The sequence below is a fragment of the Mycteria americana genome, chromosome 3 (assembly GCF_035582795.1).
Source record: "Mycteria americana isolate JAX WOST 10 ecotype Jacksonville Zoo and Gardens chromosome 3, USCA_MyAme_1.0, whole genome shotgun sequence".
Lineage (NCBI taxonomy): Eukaryota > Metazoa > Chordata > Aves > Ciconiiformes > Ciconiidae > Mycteria > Mycteria americana.
This window is the reverse complement of record NC_134367.1, coordinates 68,800,230-68,817,364: the sequence shown is the minus strand read 5'-3', so window position 1 is coordinate 68,817,364 and position 17,135 is coordinate 68,800,230. Positions and strand designations below refer to the sequence as shown.

Genomic DNA, 17,135 nt, shown 5'->3' with positions numbered 1-17,135 from the left:
CGGGGAGGGCTTGGCTGCGCCACCGGTAAGTAAGCAGCCGCGAAGGCTCTTCTCGTTGTAAGTCCCTTTTCACTTCATTTCTCCCTCGGCCCATTGATATTTGGCCCCCTTTTCCGGCGAGGAGACGGGGAGCCCGGCAAGCCCGGCTCGGCGTCCTGCCGGTCCCCTCGGGTGTTGCTGCCCGGGGGGGGGAGCGACTCCTCCCTCGGCGGGGAGGGCTGGGCTGGGCTGGGCTGGGGGGAGCCGGCAGCGGGGTCCCCGCTCACTCGCTCCGGCTCCGCGCCCGAGGCGGACCGGCGGCGCAGCGCCGCGCCCCGCGCTCCTCGGCCGCCCCCGCCGCCATGCCGGGGCCGCGGGCCGGCGGGGCGGCGCGGCGGGGCAGCTGCGGCGGCGGCGGCGGCGGCGGCGGTTGGGTGCCCGCGGCCGAGGCGGTGAGTGCGGCGCGGCGGGGCGGAGGTGCGGAGCGGGGCCGGGCCGGGGCGGGGGCGCGGGGCAGCACCCCGCCTTTGCGGGCGTTAAAGGCGATGCTGGCTGCTGCCGGGTATCGGAGGAGGGAGGCTGCTGGGGAGCTGGCTGCGCCTTTGAGCCTGGTCTTGGCTTCGGCAAAAAGCAAAAGCCGAGACTTCCCTCGCAGAACTCCAGGAATGCGCTTCCCAGGGCACCGGGCTCGTCCCGGGCTGCGGGGCTCGGCGCGTTCGGGCTCCCAGCCCCGCACCGCAGGGCGCTCGGTGTCCTAAGAAAGAGGGCGGCGGGAGTCGGGGGGTATCGGGGTCCGATTATCAGAGGTCGGGCAAACGGGCGGGCCCCCACCTCCTGCCAGAGACAAGAGACTGCTCTTGTCTCAAGAGACAAGAGATAGCCCTGCACGGCCAAACTCCTCAGAGACCGCTTTAGGGCAGCAGAGCCCTGGCAAACAGAACAAACCCTCAGCCGCGAGTAAATGGATATTGTTAAATTAAAACCAGAGGGTTTCTTGGCTATAGCTGTGTGAGGGAAAGGGTTAAAGAGGGGTTTTTTTGTTGTCGTCGTCGTCGTCGTTCGTGTTACGGAGAGGTTTAACATCATCGCAAGAGACATGTTCCACATTAGCGCACGCTGTGAACTCTGTCCCGCAGCACCTGGTAGTCTGGTGTGAGCCCAGGACCGAAGCCCGGTCCCCAGGGAGGTCTCAGCTGCAGCGATCGCTTCTGTCAGCAGGGAGAGGAGCCCCGGCCGCCAGCGCATCGACTGGGAGGCCAGAAGGGACCGTTACATCATTTAGTCTGACCTCAGACAGGAGTGAGGTGCTGGCTGGGAAATAAAAAGAAAATTGCCGGGGACTGAATCTCTGCACCGAAACATAGTATTTCATCCTGACATTGTCAGCTTTGACAAATTGAGTCTTCCACAAAAAATGAGATTAGTGGCAGGGGCTCTCTGCATGAAACGCTTACACAGAGCTGCGCGTATCATAAGTAGAAGCTTCGGAGCTTCCAAATATAATGACTGGAAGGGTATTTTACATGCCAACTGGTCTGGCTTGCCATTGTTCCTCCTGCTCTTCGTAAGCAGGGCTGCTAGCAGAAATGGACTATTTTCCAGTGAGAGAGAGCTTACTGAAAAAAAGAGTTAAGAGGAAAAAAGAAAGAAAATAGTATGTTTTGTTCAAAGTTGCCAGCAGAGACATTGTAAAAAATTGAAATTTCAGATAAGCATAATTTTCTCTCTCGTCTTCCTATTTCTTTCTTTTTAACCTCTCTTTATTTTTCTAATTCTGGTGAGAAAGTAGGAAAGGGACAAAAAGAAAAAAGTAGGTGATTATTTAGCAAAGAAAGTTGAGATGCTGACTGCCCCGAGATCAATTTTTTCCTTACTTAAATTTTTTCAAAAGTAACCCTTCAAAATACATTGAAAAAATGCTATTTTCTTTAGACATAACACAGCCTCAGCACTCGCACCCATAGCACAGGGCTGGATCTGACTTACTGCACTTTGCTGTTCAGTCTTGTCTTCACGTCTAGTTTGACGGATCTGGCTGCTCACCATTTTACTTAAGCCTGATACTTTTTCAGAGTACCAAAGGTCTCCAAAAATGGAGCAAGGCAGTACCGAATAAGGCTCCTCAACTTACGTCCCGCTTTTTCCGATATTAACAAGGTACATAAACCCCTCGCAACGGCACGGGAATGGAGCATCACCGGAGTGCCAGGCTGTACTGGGACATGATCCCAAGAGACAAGAAGGGTGAATCACCTCCCCAGCCCCGTGCATCCATCAGTCCCGTGCACCATCTGCCACACACCAGTGGGTCCTCCCGGGAGCCTGAGAAATGCCTGTCTACTGCAGCTAGTCGTGGATGTCTGGCTTGCATGGTGCGGCAGGAAAAGGGACAACAGTGTTTGCGGTTAATGAAGTCCAGTGCAAAGCTGCATCCCCCAGTAATTTATTACCTTGGAAAGCAGGGGTGTGATGCCAGACAAATAACTGGCCCCACGGGAGGGCAGGACACCGGCAAGGCAGGACCGGGAGGGTGGGAAGATGATGATGAGGAGGAACCTCCCGGTGCCAGTGCTGCTGGGGACGGCAGCAGCGCCCAGCAGAGCTTGTGAGGGGGACTTGTCACAGCTGGCTCTTAGAGAGCCTGCAGCAGGGCCCCTGTGGGGGCTGTAAATCACACTGATTGCACAGTCCATAAGGAAAATCTCACCAGTCCCCATAACCAGGCTGCTGGCTTTTAAACCTCTTTAGATAAAAATCTGTTTATTGCTGTGTTGTTAGAAGTTCAGAGTAACTGCACTGACTCCAACGATGTTAGTAGCACAAAGTAGCTTTGGAAAAGAGTTTTAATATAGACCAGCTTGAGGCAAGTTCCAGTCCGGTTTATTCCATATAAGCCAGGAGCCACTCCAGTGACCTTGGGATGGCTAGCTTAAATTGAGGGTGCTGCCGCTTATTTCAGAGGAACCACTCTCTGCCCACACTGATAAAACAGAGACCAGAAATCCTCCTCTGGCATATATATGCAAGTTCCTTCCCAGCCTGCGTGACTGTTTCGGGGCAGCAGTGTCTCTGGCGTCCCCGTCAGTCGGGGAGCAGAGCCCTGCCTCGGGGCAGGCATCTGCAGGCGGTTCGGTCTGGCCACGGCGCTGCCTCGGAGAGTGTCGGGATGCTCCTGCCCTGCGCCGCCTGCTCCGAGCCCTTCCTGCTCCCTCGTGGCCGTGGGACCTTGCCCCAGCCGTTCCCACCTGGCTTATTCCCTTTCCTCCTTCTCTTCTTCCATTTCCCCTATCCTTCCTGAACAACACCAGTTATACAGCGATAACAAGATTTGGTCCCTTGCTCCCGTCACCTCGGTCACCCCCGTTACATCCCCACCTCATCTGTCCCCGCTGTGCCTGCCCAGGCAAGGCCCTGTGTGCCGCGGTGCCTGCACAGCGCCGGCTGCACCCGCTCACCTCCCTGCGGGAGGGGACAGACCCTTTCCCTTCGCAGCCGGGTGGGGAGCTACGGGTGAGGACGCCCCGGCTGTGGGGACCGCTGGGGGCTCGAGGCCTGGCCGCACTGCGGGGAGAGGTGGTCCCGCTTTCAAGGTGGAGCAGGGCTGCCCCATGGCTCTTGCCCTCTCCTTGCTGCTGGCCTTGGGCGAGAGACAAACTGGGGGAGAGGTACAGGCAAAAGCTCATTTAAAGGACTCATCCCCCCCAGGAGCCCCTTTTCCTCCCCTTTTTGGTGGTCCAATGTGCCAGCATGGCAATAGCTGCCCCTTACCCGGCCTCCTCCGCGTGTGCACGTGCACGACATGGCCGGGGAAGGGAAAGTCCCTGGGAATTTCGGTGTGTCCCCCAGGAAAACCTGGTTGAGGAAAGGCAGCGTTACCTGCCAGCACACCTCCCAGAACTCCCCCGGGCTCCTCTCTCTGCATCTGCTTTTGGTGTCTTGTGGGGTGTGGTTTAAGCGATCACTTAACGTGAACCCTGTGAAACTTCTGTGTTCCTGCCAGTGATGGATTCTTTCAGGAGGAGAAGGAAGGATGTGGGTTTGCCATTTTCACAAGGACTCTCACCTACCATGGTGGAGGGGGACGAAGAGGCTTTTAGTTCGTCCTTAAGGATTGCAGAAGTAGGTTTGTAAATTTGGGGGCATTTCTGAAAGTCCCAAAGAAACAAAAGTCCAGGGTTTTAGGAACAGGTTTTGTTTTCAGCTAGTGCTGGCCCTTGCCTGCTGAAGAATCTGGGCCCCTAAAAGTCTCTCCAGATGGCAAAATCATGTCCCTGTATATCTCTGAAGGAAATAACACTTTGAAAGGCTTTCCGAATGAGTAAAAACAAGTGATGCGTTTGCACCTATAAGCCAGCAGCACATGGTTAGCCCATCTGAGGAAGAATGATTAACCTCTGGATTTTTAGGGTTTTTTGGTGGACTGCTTTGAGCTAATAAAGGAGTTGACTCCTCTGCCAGTTTCGAAAAGCAAATCATTTGGTGCCGGGCTTATTCAGCACTCTCAGTGCCCTATATCCCACCACAACGTGCAGAGCAGCGATTCCTTTTAGGCTCTCCCTCCCATTTTCCTGATTATGGTCCAGCCTTCAGGCAGTTCTCCTTGTGGATGCCTGGGATGGAGCCCTTGCGCGGTGCATGTCGGTGATTTCATTAAGTAAAGGGCTCCCAGTGAGTGCACCTGAAATTCTGCAATCTGCAGATGTGATCCTTGCGTGATCTGCTGCGTGTCTCGGAGTGAGAGCAGGTTACAGGCTAGAGTAAGAAGGGCTGGAGTTTAACTTGTGGCAGATACTGCGATATCCTCCATGAAGCAAGAAAAGATTTCTGTTAAGTGGAGGAAAACCTCTGAAGAGAGAAAGTATGATGTAATTGATAGTCAATACTGGCGTAAATGGGTTCAAGTTCTCCCAGCTCTTGGACCACAGGGCAAACCTGATTTGGCTTCTCTGTGCCTGCTGCACTCTTTCATTAGAAATCACATGTAGCTTTTTCCACTGAAGTGCCAGCAACACTTGGGAATAACGTTTTTCTTCACGGCATAATTGTTTGGTTCAATAAATGAAATGAAAATGCCCATCCTCTCCATGTAAATTAAAGACCAGACACAAAATCTGAGAGGTATACCCAGGTTTTGCACCACGAACCCCTGACCTTGGCATTGCCCACCTGTACTGGCTTTCGAAGGGATTTCCAGAGAGAGCAGGGAGGTTTTACCAGGGATCATACGGGAGGCCGGGGAGGGGACGGCATCCCCAGTAAAGATGCTCAGTAGCCGCGAAGCAGCACGAAGGCTGGGAGACGGCTCAGCAGTCCCAGGGGGCTGGTGGGAGCTTCTCATGGAGCTCTTCTTGCACTGATGAGGACTCAGGCCAGAAGGAAAAAATATACTCCCCATGTGGGAACTTTTATGCAAACTCTTCTAACAAGGCATTAATTTAATTTTTAAAACCATAAAAATTGAATGTGCTTTCCATGTGGAAATAGCCAGTTCCAAGCCCCTGGACCCTGATGAAGTAATTTATTGCTTTTACCTGAAACACCTTGCATGCGCTGGATTGATTCCCCACATCCCAGTACCTCCCCCTTCCTAGATTTAGTCCTTTGCTACTGAACTGTGATAGGAAACCTCTCACCCCATCCAGATAGGATTTTTCTTCAATTCACCGAGAGGAGAAGCCATCACCTAGAGACCTAAGGGAGGGCATAATTTGGAAGGACTTCTCACCTGTCCCAGCCAGCAGCCAGCATGCTCCCTCTGCAGGTGACAAGCACCAGAGCTGGGTGAATCAAGGAGGATCCGCGCCCCATCCTCACTGCTGGGCCCGGGGCCCTGCTTCCCCACCTCTGCAAGGAGGTAGCGAACTACCGCGGACCCTGTCCCTCGCCCAGAGCTGAGTCTGCTGAAGCACATAACCCAGCTGCAAAGCGCGGTGGTTTCTGCAGAACCCGCCGTGGCTGCCCACCCTGCAGGACTGACACTGGGGTTCATGCCTCAGCCTCTCCAGAGACCCTCCAGCATCACAGCCCAGAGCCAGGTCTCGCTCTCCGTTGTATTTGGAGTGAGAGGAGGAACATCAGGTCTGGTATTTTCACTGGTGCCAAAATGCGTGCGTGTGTACGTATGTAACTTGAAACGTATTGCCCATTTAATCTTCGCTATTTGCACGTGGTAGATGAAATTGTGGCAACTCTGGAATAACAGGAATAACAGTAACAGGAATAATTTGCTTTATACTGGTTCAGGGAGAGGAACAAACCTGTCCTTCCCCACAGTGCAGCGCTCTTTGTTTGCCCTCCTGGTGACACGTCGTCCCAGGCACCCCGCGCATCACGCTGCCACCAGCTGTGACCCCCATCCCCTCCCCGGGCGGCAGTCGGGAAGGTTGCGTTTCCCTGAGCATCCCCTCTCTGCTCTCCAGAGAGCGTGCCTCCGGCTGGCCCTAGGTGTGTTCAGAAATGGTTCCTGGCCGACCTCGCGGTGCTGCTTGCTGGCAGACGTTGCACCAGATTAAGAAAGTGGTGTCTGCCCTCCCACGTGCAGCTTGTTTGGGAGTCTGCACTGAACAGTCCTCGAGGGTTTGAACGGAGGCGGGATGACAGACAACACTGATGGTTTTATAAGCTGGCATGGTCACAGCTCATGATGCAAGGGAATAAGCTGGGAAGAAAACAGACCTCTGCCTGGGTTAGGATTCTCCCTCACTCGCCCCGCAGCGAGCACCTATTTCCATCACTGGGCATTTATCCTGAATCTGCAAGCCCAGCGATGGACAGACCATGCCCCCCCCACGTACCATATTTTAAACTGGAGCTGAAGGACTCCCCCAAGCTGGAGTCCTGGGGGGCTCAAGCATGAGGACAACAGCCTACAGCATCTTAGGAGAATAACCTTTCCCCAAAACTTGCTTAACTCTGTGTGCTCTGCAGTGACTGCTGTGCGAGCAACACGGGCTTGGTCACGTACTAACCTTTTGTCAAGCAGCTGACTTCAGAAAAGCTTCTGGTAATAATGAGTCAATGTTTATCAAAGAAAAAACCCTGCTGCTCTGATAACAGACACATGTACATAATAAGCAATTTCAATGTTAATTTCTTTGACTTCCGACTGTGTATTTTAAGGTATTTGTCACAGGTAAGCAGCAAAAAGGGCCGTGATAGTACAAGCATGGGAACAATCATTGCATTCAGATGCCTGCTCCTCTGCAGGTATGAAGCAGTGTCACCTACCCCGGTCACACAGGCTCCCACATGCAAAGAGGCCACAGGAGTAAATATACCAGTGTCAAACTGGTATAAACTAGGCATAAACCAGGAGTAAATATACCGGTGTCATCCCTGGCATTCAAGTCCTCCCCCAGAGCCAGAGATACCACAGCGTGCCCACTCCTGTCTTTCGCTGTTCCTAGCAGAAAGGGCTTTTCTAGTATCTCGCCGCAGTGCTGCCGCACCTTCACGGCCACACGTGCCAGCGCCTTTCCCTGCAGCAAGAGCAAGGTGACTTCTCCCGCTACTGCTTTACTTTTCTCTGCTGATAGCAGCCAGGAGCATCGCTCATCTCCTCTGGGAAACTGCCTTTGCTTTGGGTTACACGGGCCGGGGCACCATAGGGGTGGGCTCGGCCAGCTCGACTCCCCATCACCCTTCACAGTGCTCGGTCCCCATCGCCCTCACGGAGCACTTGGTGCCTCCAGCTCCGCTCTGCATTGCACAGGTGCCCTCCTTTGCACCGGGCTGGTTTGCACTGACTCAATGAGATCTTCTTGGTTTCTGCCCGCTAGGAAATTCGTCAGTTCCTCATCTCACCTCCACCTTTGGCAGCGGCAGTTGGTGCATGCACGCACACAAACACACACACACGCTCACACTCGCCTCCTCCATGTCTCCCCAGCAGAAGACTGAGGCCACTTTTCCAGTTCTCCCAGGAGAGAAGATCTGCAGACACAGATAGTAGGGCTTGTTTGCCATTTGTAAACCCCACGGAGTGGTATGCTGCTAACAACTTTCAGGAGTAAAAATTGAGTTAGAGGTGAAAGCTGCTGAAATTCTGATGAATTTGGAACAAAGTTTCGATAAAAAGCAGATGGCGTTTTTAGTCATTCTTTTTCCACTCAGTAAACGGGGCCAAATGTTCAGAAAGTTGTCTGTAAATATATCACCCTGCTTTTCAACTATCTCAAAAAAATACTGCAAATATGACTTTAATAAAACAGGCATCCCCCAAAGGGCGGTAACCTGCCCTTTATCAGCCTCATGTCAACGCTTGGCAGCAAGGAGCCATTTCTTGCCTCTGATGCTCCTCTGCTGTGTCACTTGTTCCTGAAATAGCCTCGTTCCCTGGTGCTCGCGCTCACGTTTGGATGGCGGGTGGCCACATAGAGCCCGCTGTCCTGAAGCCCAGATTGGAAGGATTTGAGCTCTTTAAGAGGCAGGCAGCTCTCCCATGGATTTGCAGGAGGCAGCTTACCCACCTCGAATTGAAGCCAGCTTGGCTGCCTCTGCAGGGCACCTGGCTTGCTTCTGGGAGCCCAGCTGGGCTCACCGAGAGCAGCCTCCTCTCACCCTACCGTACAGAGTTAGAGCGTGGAGGTCTGTATCCAGCCCAGCTGCTGCAGGGGCCTTGTATAGTCAGTGCAGAGAAGTGGGCACTTCTGGGAAAGGGCACGGCTCCTCTTCTCCCAAAGCCGGCAGCAGAAGTAGGGAAGGAAGAATGGTGCCCAGCAAGCGCCCGTGTCTCCCCACTGCCTGTAAAAGGAGCTCGGGGTGAGCAGCCCCCACACAGACACTGGTGCTGAGGGTGCCCTAATTTGGGCAGACACCCACCGGGGTGCCGCGGCTGGTGGTCCCAGGGCTTTGGCTACGGTGTTGTGGCTGTGCACCTGCCCTGGCCAGTGCTGCAGTGCCCGGCCGGCTCCGCAGGGCAGCGGCTGTCGTGCTGACCGCTGCAGGGCTCGGAGCCCTGGCACTTGAGGGCAAATTCAGCAACACCCAGGATTTAGGAGCACAAACAGACTTTATCCTTTTCCCATACACACTTTGTAGCAATGACTCCTTTCAATGCTCAAATCCCTCACCTTTGCGGGAGCTTTGCTGGATGATGGAAAGTGATAACAAACTCATTCTCATTTTCAGCCCCTCAAGACCGTTCCTCCTCGCCGGCGTTCAGCACCATCGCTCTTATTCAGCAAAGGTTTGAGCAAGCCATGGTTGCCTTCAGCCAGGTATGTACATCGTGTGCCATATACACAGTGCCTGCACAGATGTTTAATGCCCAGGAGCGAGGCGATATACCTTGGCTTGCGCATGCACGTATCATGCGACGCCGCTGTCAGAGTCCTGCACTAGAGGACCCCAGGCGAGTCGTAGATGGGGGAGCGTACACGTGGTCCCTGGGCAGCTGAGCTGGCAGAGTTGTGGGTGCAGAGTGGGGGCTGCTGTTGTAGAGGGGACGGAGGGGAGAGGCAGTGGGAATGGCACCTCCTGGCATTGCCCCCAGCTGCTCTTCTTGCTCTCCCACCAGGCCTGTGCGAGCCCAGCAGGAGCTCAGCCTCTTCCTCCCATCTCTCCCACCCCATGACAAGGGCTGCCAGCGCTGGCTCCTTGTTCATGTTAGTTTCTGCCTGTGCTATTGAGAAGCCTCGGTTGGCAGCTTCCCCTGCAGAGCATTTCAATTCTTTGCTTTCCAACTGTTTTTCTTTCTTTTGGGTAGCAAAGCCTTTAAAACAGGCAGAAGAGTTGGCTGTGGTAGCATTTACTGCCTTATTTTGCTACAGGTCATGGCTTGCCCAGCCAAACCAATGGGAAATTTCTGCTGACGTTAGTGGCAGTGCCTCCTTCCTTCATTAAACTGATTTGCAACAAGCAGAGGAACACTATCATTTGAACTGCAGCTACTTCACTGCAATGCCCTGACCTCCCTTCTATCCGCTAATAAACCCAGTCCAGTTAGTCAAGCGGCACTGCTAACTGGGCATGGTGGTGTTGCAAGTAGGCTCGCTGTGTGTTTGAAAAAAAAGCTTACAGAGGAAAGGCAGGAAGGGCAGCAGTATCTTGGGTTTTCGGGCAGCAAAAGTCTGAGTCCTTGAGCATTCCTTGCTTGGGGAATGGGGCAAGTTGTGCTGTATGAGCACTTGCAGTTAATTATTCTTCAGTTATGTCTCTTTCTCAGAATGAGCACATTTTTTGCATTCGTTTCTTGACATGAACATCAGGATCTGTCAGACTATGAGACAGGCTGAGTTTAACACATTTTCCTTTCACTGGAAACATTCTTGATTGAAGTCTGTGCAGCAGCTCTGTGTGACACCTCCTGGCTTGCCATACGGCTCCATCTCAGAGCCCAGAATCATCCTACAGCCCCGGGGGACAGGTGGAACTCAAATACTGAACAAGTGCCCAGGACTCACTGCTCTGTTTTCTTTGATGCCATAATTTACTAGGTGTTACAAGTGAAAAATACTACCGCCACCACCCCCACCACCCTCCCAAGCCCTGCAAACTCCAGGAGCCTGAGCCTGCAAGAAAAAGGGGCGGTTGATGTCTCTATAGGAAGGAGACAGCAGCATCCCTGCGTTGGCTGGTGATGGGTGACCGGCTGGAGGGGCAGTCGTGCCCCACCTCCAGCCCCAAGTCCCTGCCTCCTCCAGCCTCCGGCTTTGGCTTTCAGACCTCTGTCCGTGAGAACAAATCTGGCTGGGCAGGAAAGTGGTCCCAGTGCCTCATCCCCCCTTCATGCACAGTATGGGTCCCCCCTCTCATTTCTGCAGGAGGCAGCATTTACCAAGAGCACAGTGTGCTCCCAGTGGTGTAATCCACGTTGTTGCTGGTGCCATCAGCTAATTTGCGGCTGGTGCCAACAGCTAATTTGCCTGTGGCCTGGGTGTATGGAGGAGGGAGGTATGCTCTGGCAGTCTCCCCCATTTTATTACCCCTCCAGGCAAAGCCAGTTTAAGCTATCTCAGCAGGACAAGCAAACGTAAGGTGCCAGCACTGGGCTGTTCCTATGATGGGAAAAGGGAGGGAGAGGGCAAGCAGCAGAACTGGGCGAAATAGTCCTTGGGACCCGGGTTTGCCTGTTTGCGCTTCAGATGGTGAGCTGGGGCAGGGCAGGGCAGAGCGGGGGCTGCTGCTCCTCCAGGCAGCGGTTCAGCAGGAGCTGCCACCTCCCTTCGCCCCGAGCCTTCCCTCCACGGCCAGCCTGGCTGCCCAAGGAGCATCGCTCTCCAGGCAGCGCGGGCAGGAGAGCTGCGATGGTTTTCTCTCTCGGCAGCTTGCTCCCCTGGGTGACTGCCTGCTTTGCCTATCCCTGGAGCCGGTGCTAATCCCACCAAATAGCCTAGGCAGAGCCTCAGCTGCTTCACCGGCACCTGCCTCACAGCACTAATGGCCACAAAGGCCTCGAATTACCTCATCTCGCAAAAGGAAGTAACATTTCCACTGAATGTATTTGGGTCAGTGAATACACAAAACCTCTGAGGTGCAGAAGAGGCTTGTGTGAAAGTCAGGTTAAACCCCGCTTCCTTTGTGCTGCAAACACAGTCACTCCCCAAGACCTCCCAGCCCCATGGCCAAGCCACTGGTGGCTTCGCCGTGACATGATGCAACAGAGAAGGCCCACAAAGCCCTATGGAAAGAGCTTTTTGGTTGTGAATGGCACAAACTAATCAGCCTTTAAATGAAAAATGTCTTTTGATCTCCAAAAAATGTTTCCATCTTGGGCAACACTCCAGACGTGCTGCCTGCAGACATGGTCTAGAACCCCTGAACCTACAGAAGCATAAGTAGGAAAATCTCTATTACACTTAATAGCAGGAAAATTGTCGCAAGTTGGAATTGTCACAAGGAACCCACCTCCATAAAGCTGTCACCTTTCAGGATTCAGAGTAGTCACAGATGGAATATCCCCTGAATTTTTCTGTGCAGGTAGTAAGCTATACAAATACCACGGAGCACTTACTGGAGCATTACCCTTCATAGCCATTATACAGCGAGGATGAATTTCAAGTGGAGGCGAAAGCCTTTGTGATCTGGTTGCCAAACCTATGAACCATCCAGTCCTGACTGTTCTCGGTCTGAATGATTATTTTCCTTTTCCCCTACAGAGGTTCACAAACTACCTGCCTGGGCTAATGCAGGTGATTGTAGTAACTGAACCGTAAGTCATTTCCAGAAAATTGATGAGTTTATTCACCTTGCAGATTCACCTGCCTAGAGATTAGTTTCCTTCAGCTCTCAAACCAGTTCCGGATTGCAGTAGCATGCAGGACACACTCGAATCAACTAGTGCAGATCCAGACATTGACTGAAGAGTTGGCTCGTGACATAAAGTCACTGCAGTGTCTGGTTTCTGGACCTACCGAGCAATTATCAGTAGCATTAGGAAAAGGTAACATAAGCATACTCCCACGCTTACTTTCTGGTTATTAACCAACATGCCAATCAGAAATCCTTTGGATTTATGTTGGAAAACTATCAATGACAAACTTCAAGTAACTAGGGCAAACCTTTCGTTTTAAAGCACACATCCTGCATAGCAAACTGAGACCCTGAAGGAACTTAGTCCTTGGGATGTTGTCTAGAGGACATTTCCTGACAGAGGATGTTTATTTTTGTACCAGGCATCTTCTGTACCTCTGAGGCTGAGTTTGCATATTGCTCATTAGGTGCCATCTTCATTACCTGCTCCTGGCAGGGAAGACGTTAAACAAGGCACATCCTCTTCAAACATTTATGGGGACAGGATTCCTACTCCAAGATTTTCCACTGGGTTTTCCACTGACGTAGTGCTGGAGAGGTCAGTGGGCCCAGACCAACTCTTGCCATGACTGCAGATGCAATTGCAGAAGATGAGAGGAGCAGTGTACTGAAGATGGCACTCAGCTGGGCTTTCAGGAGAGTGAGGCAAGTCTGATCTGCAGCTTTTATTGTGACATTGGGAAAGTAATTTAATTAACCACTGTCTTGATTTCTGGCCTGATAAGGAAGCTAGCACTGCATTTCCTTGCAGAGGGAAACATCTATTCGGGGGGTCTTCACAGTGATAGAACAAGGAGTGGGGGAGCTTGGGCTCTGTGTCATCTTTTCTGTGTTGCCCCGGCTCCTTCCCCTGCCCAGGCAGCCAGGTCCAAGCAGGGAGGCACAGCATGTGCTGAACTCTCCTACAGAGATGCTGGATCCCATCCCAACACTGAAGATCTGATTTCTGTCATCATGCAACCACATTTAGTTGCCCTTTTATCTTTTTTTTTTCAGTGGTGTGACAGACTTGCCTTGCCAAGCTGAGAAAGCTCAGGGAAATATCTGCAGAGATGCAGAGGGGGTGAGTCATGCAGAGTCTGGTGGCTGACGGCAGAGACCCTTGTGTGGAAGGCTGTGGTTAAAGGAGGTGGGAGGGTTTCTTGCTGGCCACAGGACTCAAGTGGGCAGGTGTAGATGAGTCAAGTGAAGGCTGCTGCAAAACAAGATCCCTGACGGTGAAATCAGGGTGGTTGCTGGTAACACTAGGGAGTTTTATGGGTCAGCTCGAAGCTTCAATTTCCTTTGTGTACCCTCCTACTACTTCTTGACAGCCATGCTGCTCCTGCCCTTCACTTCTTCTCTTCATTCACTTTTACTCTCTTCTTCCATTTTTCATCCTTTGTGTGCTTATACTAGGTAAATGCTTTAGCTCCCTTGTTTAACCAGCTGATGATAGTACTGTGAGTTTTCTTTCATAGGCTGACTGATGGGAAAATAATGAGTAAAAAAATAATACTATCATAGCACCAGCTGAATGGAAGCATAGTGGGTAGGGTACTGCCTTTCAAGGGAAGAGTGGGCGTCCACCCCCTGCTCTGGTCCAGACGACCTGTATCATCTTCAGCGTGACATTTCACCTCTCTGCACCACAAGTCCCCATCTGTAACACGGGGTTAATAATGCTGCCTTTCCTCACAGGGATACGCCGAGGAAAGGAGTAGGTAACATCAGGAGGCACTCAACACAGCAATGGGGCTGATTCATTCGGAGGTAGGCATAAGACAGTCAGGAACTGCAGAGACCTGGAGCAAACCCAAAAGATGAGGTTTTTCAGGGTAAGACTCATCCCTTTATTAACTGTTAGCATAACAGGGCTCTGATCCATGTGGGGATCCCTCTTTTTTTGTAATACAAGTAATAAATGAAAGTACTTCCTATTAATTGAGAGCAGTTTACTTGAGAAAGAGTCTTGTGAGAACAGGCCTATTTATAAACACAGAATTAACATATTCAGCTTCTCTTGAGGGTTGGTTCAAAACAGTTCATAGAAACTGTTCTGATAAGAAAGCCAGAGGTTGGCTGACATTATTACAGCAGGTGTCTGCTTTCTTTGGAAATGTTACGTTTTTGTTGAAAAAAACAACACTAAAAATATCACCCAAACTAAAAAGCTTCTCAATGGCAAAAATATGTCATAGTTGTTGATAGAGACCTTAAAACTTTCATTCTACCTGTTTTCTAACTTTCATGTGAGCTGTAGAAACTTGGCCTGCGTGACTCGCCTTTGTGCTTTTGATAAATTACAGTCTCATGAAAGTTGCAATCCAAATTTGTTCAGTGAACACCAAAAACATGGTTTTCACACCAGGAAAGCTAAGCATGTTCTGAAGCAGTATCGCCCTGCCACTAACTGATGTCACCACACACATATATGTGGCTCCAAGAGCAGTCACTGGGGGCTTTGATGGGGTGAATTCGATGGGGTGAATCAGGAGCTGAGGCATCACCCATACAGGGGTTAGCCCGCGGCAGGACGGCCTGCAGAGCCCACGCTGCCGGCGTGACGAGAGAGGTGTCCAGGTTGTCCCCAGATGCAGATGCATTGGGGCATCCATGCAGCTTTAAAATGACTGGAGGGACTTCAAGTATTACTGCCCTGTTCCTACTTGTCGCCATTCCCTCTCTGGAAGTTATAGCCAGCAGCAAAGGCCGGTGGGTGGGAGCTCACAGCTCTGGTACCAAGTCTGCTACTTCTGTATTACGGTGCTGAGTGATGGGGCTTGAACTAAGCTGGAGATTTTCCCCTGGAGAAAACCTGGGAGCACTCACTTGCTCCGTTTTACCTGCAGACCGGTGGGAGCAGGATGCTCATCGGGTGGGCAGTGATAAGCAGCATCCAGCTGCTGGGCAGCAGCTGCCGCCCTCCCAGATGCTGAACTGTACAGTTATTCCACACGGGGCAGAGTCTGTGCTTCCACCAACACACCTTCTTTAAAGCGATAAAACTTTTATTATGTGTCCAAGCCTCAGTCATAACCAGCTTACCTCTAAACAGCTGATCATTTAATTTCATTTCAAAATGAAACTCTCAGGCAAGCCAGAAAAGGTTTTTCTGACCTTTCTGCATAAACATGGCTATTCCCATGCGTGTGCCACAAGAAATGTGCAGGGGCAAGTGCGATGTTGCTGCTGGACACATCTTGGAGTCAGCTGAATCCAGCAGTACTGCAGACATCTGGACAAACACGTCTGTATCCAGAAACGGCCAGCGCTCCGCAGCGCTCACAGGATGCTTTTAGAAAACAGGATTCCGTGGTTTTTTGAAGTGTTGTACCTAGAAAAGAGAGCTTGTAAAAGGCCTTGCAGGGATGGGGGCTTCAGTGCTGTGGCCCTGTCAAAGAACCGGTCTGAGAAGAGATAGCCTCAAACCGAGAGATGCGCTGATGAAAATCAGGAGCATTGCATTGCAGGTCTCGGCGAAGGCTAATTAACACCCATGACAGCTTACATCCTGTCTGCTGGTGGAAAGGAAACATGCCGTAGGCGTCCCAAGGCTGACATTCATGCCTGGCATTTCCCCCGTGTTGCTGCCGCGGGGAAGACAGCACAGCCGGCAGCGTGCCGGCATGGGGACCGCTGGCACCCCGGGCCCCCGGGAGCTGGCAGGCAGACGCCCGGCTGGGACGGGGGGCTTGGGGGAGCAGCATTGCTCTGATGGGGGTCGCAGGCTGACGGGGAGGGGGGACTCCCTGCTGACGCCTCCCCCTAGTTAGCCGCTGTCCCTTCCGCCTCAGCAGTTTTCTGCATGGCGTTTGCTGCTGCTCTCGCAAATCTTGGAAAGGCGCGTACGGCCCATTAACGCACAGGAGGACCAGTGCTCCCGAGCCTGCCGGGAGCGCTGATAACCCTGGCCATTGCTGGTGATGCCTCCAGGGCCTCCAGCCAGGACCTCCCCACACTCAGCAGCCCGTGGCAGCCTGCGGAGGTCTCCTGCAGCAGAGCATCAGCCCTGGGCTTGCAGGGCACCAGCTCCGCTAGCAAACGGGGACTCTCAGGGACTTTCCCCATCACTGGCACGGGATCATCCCTGTCAGAAAGTGTTCAGGTGCTCCCAGCACGTCTCTGCCTGGGCCGGCCAGCCCTTGCCAGCAGCTCCCCAGCACCGTCCGGAAACTGGCATGAGCTGGCCGTCCCCAGCGGGTGGCTTGGACGAGGTCTCCCTGCTGGGCAGGGCAACAGCCTTGAGCAGCAAGGACGTGGACTGCCCCGTGCGAGGTCGCCCCACAGCCAGGCCCATGCAATGTGCCAGCATTGCCACGGTCTGTGTTTGGCGTCTCCCCAGTCACCGGGTGGGGACACTACGAAGGACCATCCTCTGCCCTGAGCCCGGGACATGGGCAGGACCTGGCCATGCTGGTGCTGCAGCCCCGGTCTCTTTACCTCCCTTCCCCACCCAGCAAACCCACTTTCCCCCTGTTCACTTCATAGATCAGACCTGGGTGCGAGATTCCCTGGTGCTATGAGAGCATTTGGGAGGCTACGTCTATGATAACAGCACCGTCTACCTCCTCTAACTGGGGCTGCCCTATGCAGCACCTCAGCCCTTGATGGGTTTCGCAGGATGCTCCTCGGGCGGCCCTGGCACGCAGCTGCTTTCGGGGCCCGCAGGACAACCCCAGCTTCCCCACGGATGCTGAAGACTTTCACCTTGGCCGCCCACAGTGCTCTCCCTTATAGGGGTGGAAGGTTTCTTACCAGGCACGAAGGCAAAGCTGTTTCCTCTCGGAAGGCACACCACAGGACCTTTGCACGTTTCCTCTGTGTGCAAAGCACCAGCAGCCGCTGCTTTCCGTGGCAGCCGGGCACACTGCCCTGCCCTGCTCTGCCCTGCCGGCTCTCCCGGCAGTGGCTCCTGTCACCTC

At 53.0% G+C, this 17,135-nt stretch overlaps 1 protein-coding gene across 2 annotated transcripts in view; it reads left to right on the top strand.

Moving 5' to 3' along the window:
- Window positions 1–340: 340 nt before the first annotated feature.
- Window positions 341–17,135, top strand: part of TAGAP (T cell activation RhoGTPase activating protein) — a 54,863-nt gene continuing 38,068 nt past the window's right edge. For both annotated transcript variants that reach the window (XM_075498886.1, XM_075498887.1), the window contains exons 1-2: window positions 341–431; window positions 9,109–9,197. In XM_075498886.1, coding sequence (XP_075355001.1) covers window positions 342–431; window positions 9,109–9,197 — 179 coding nt within the window. In that variant the 5' untranslated portion in view covers window position 341. The remainder of the gene's footprint in view (window positions 432–9,108; window positions 9,198–17,135) is intronic.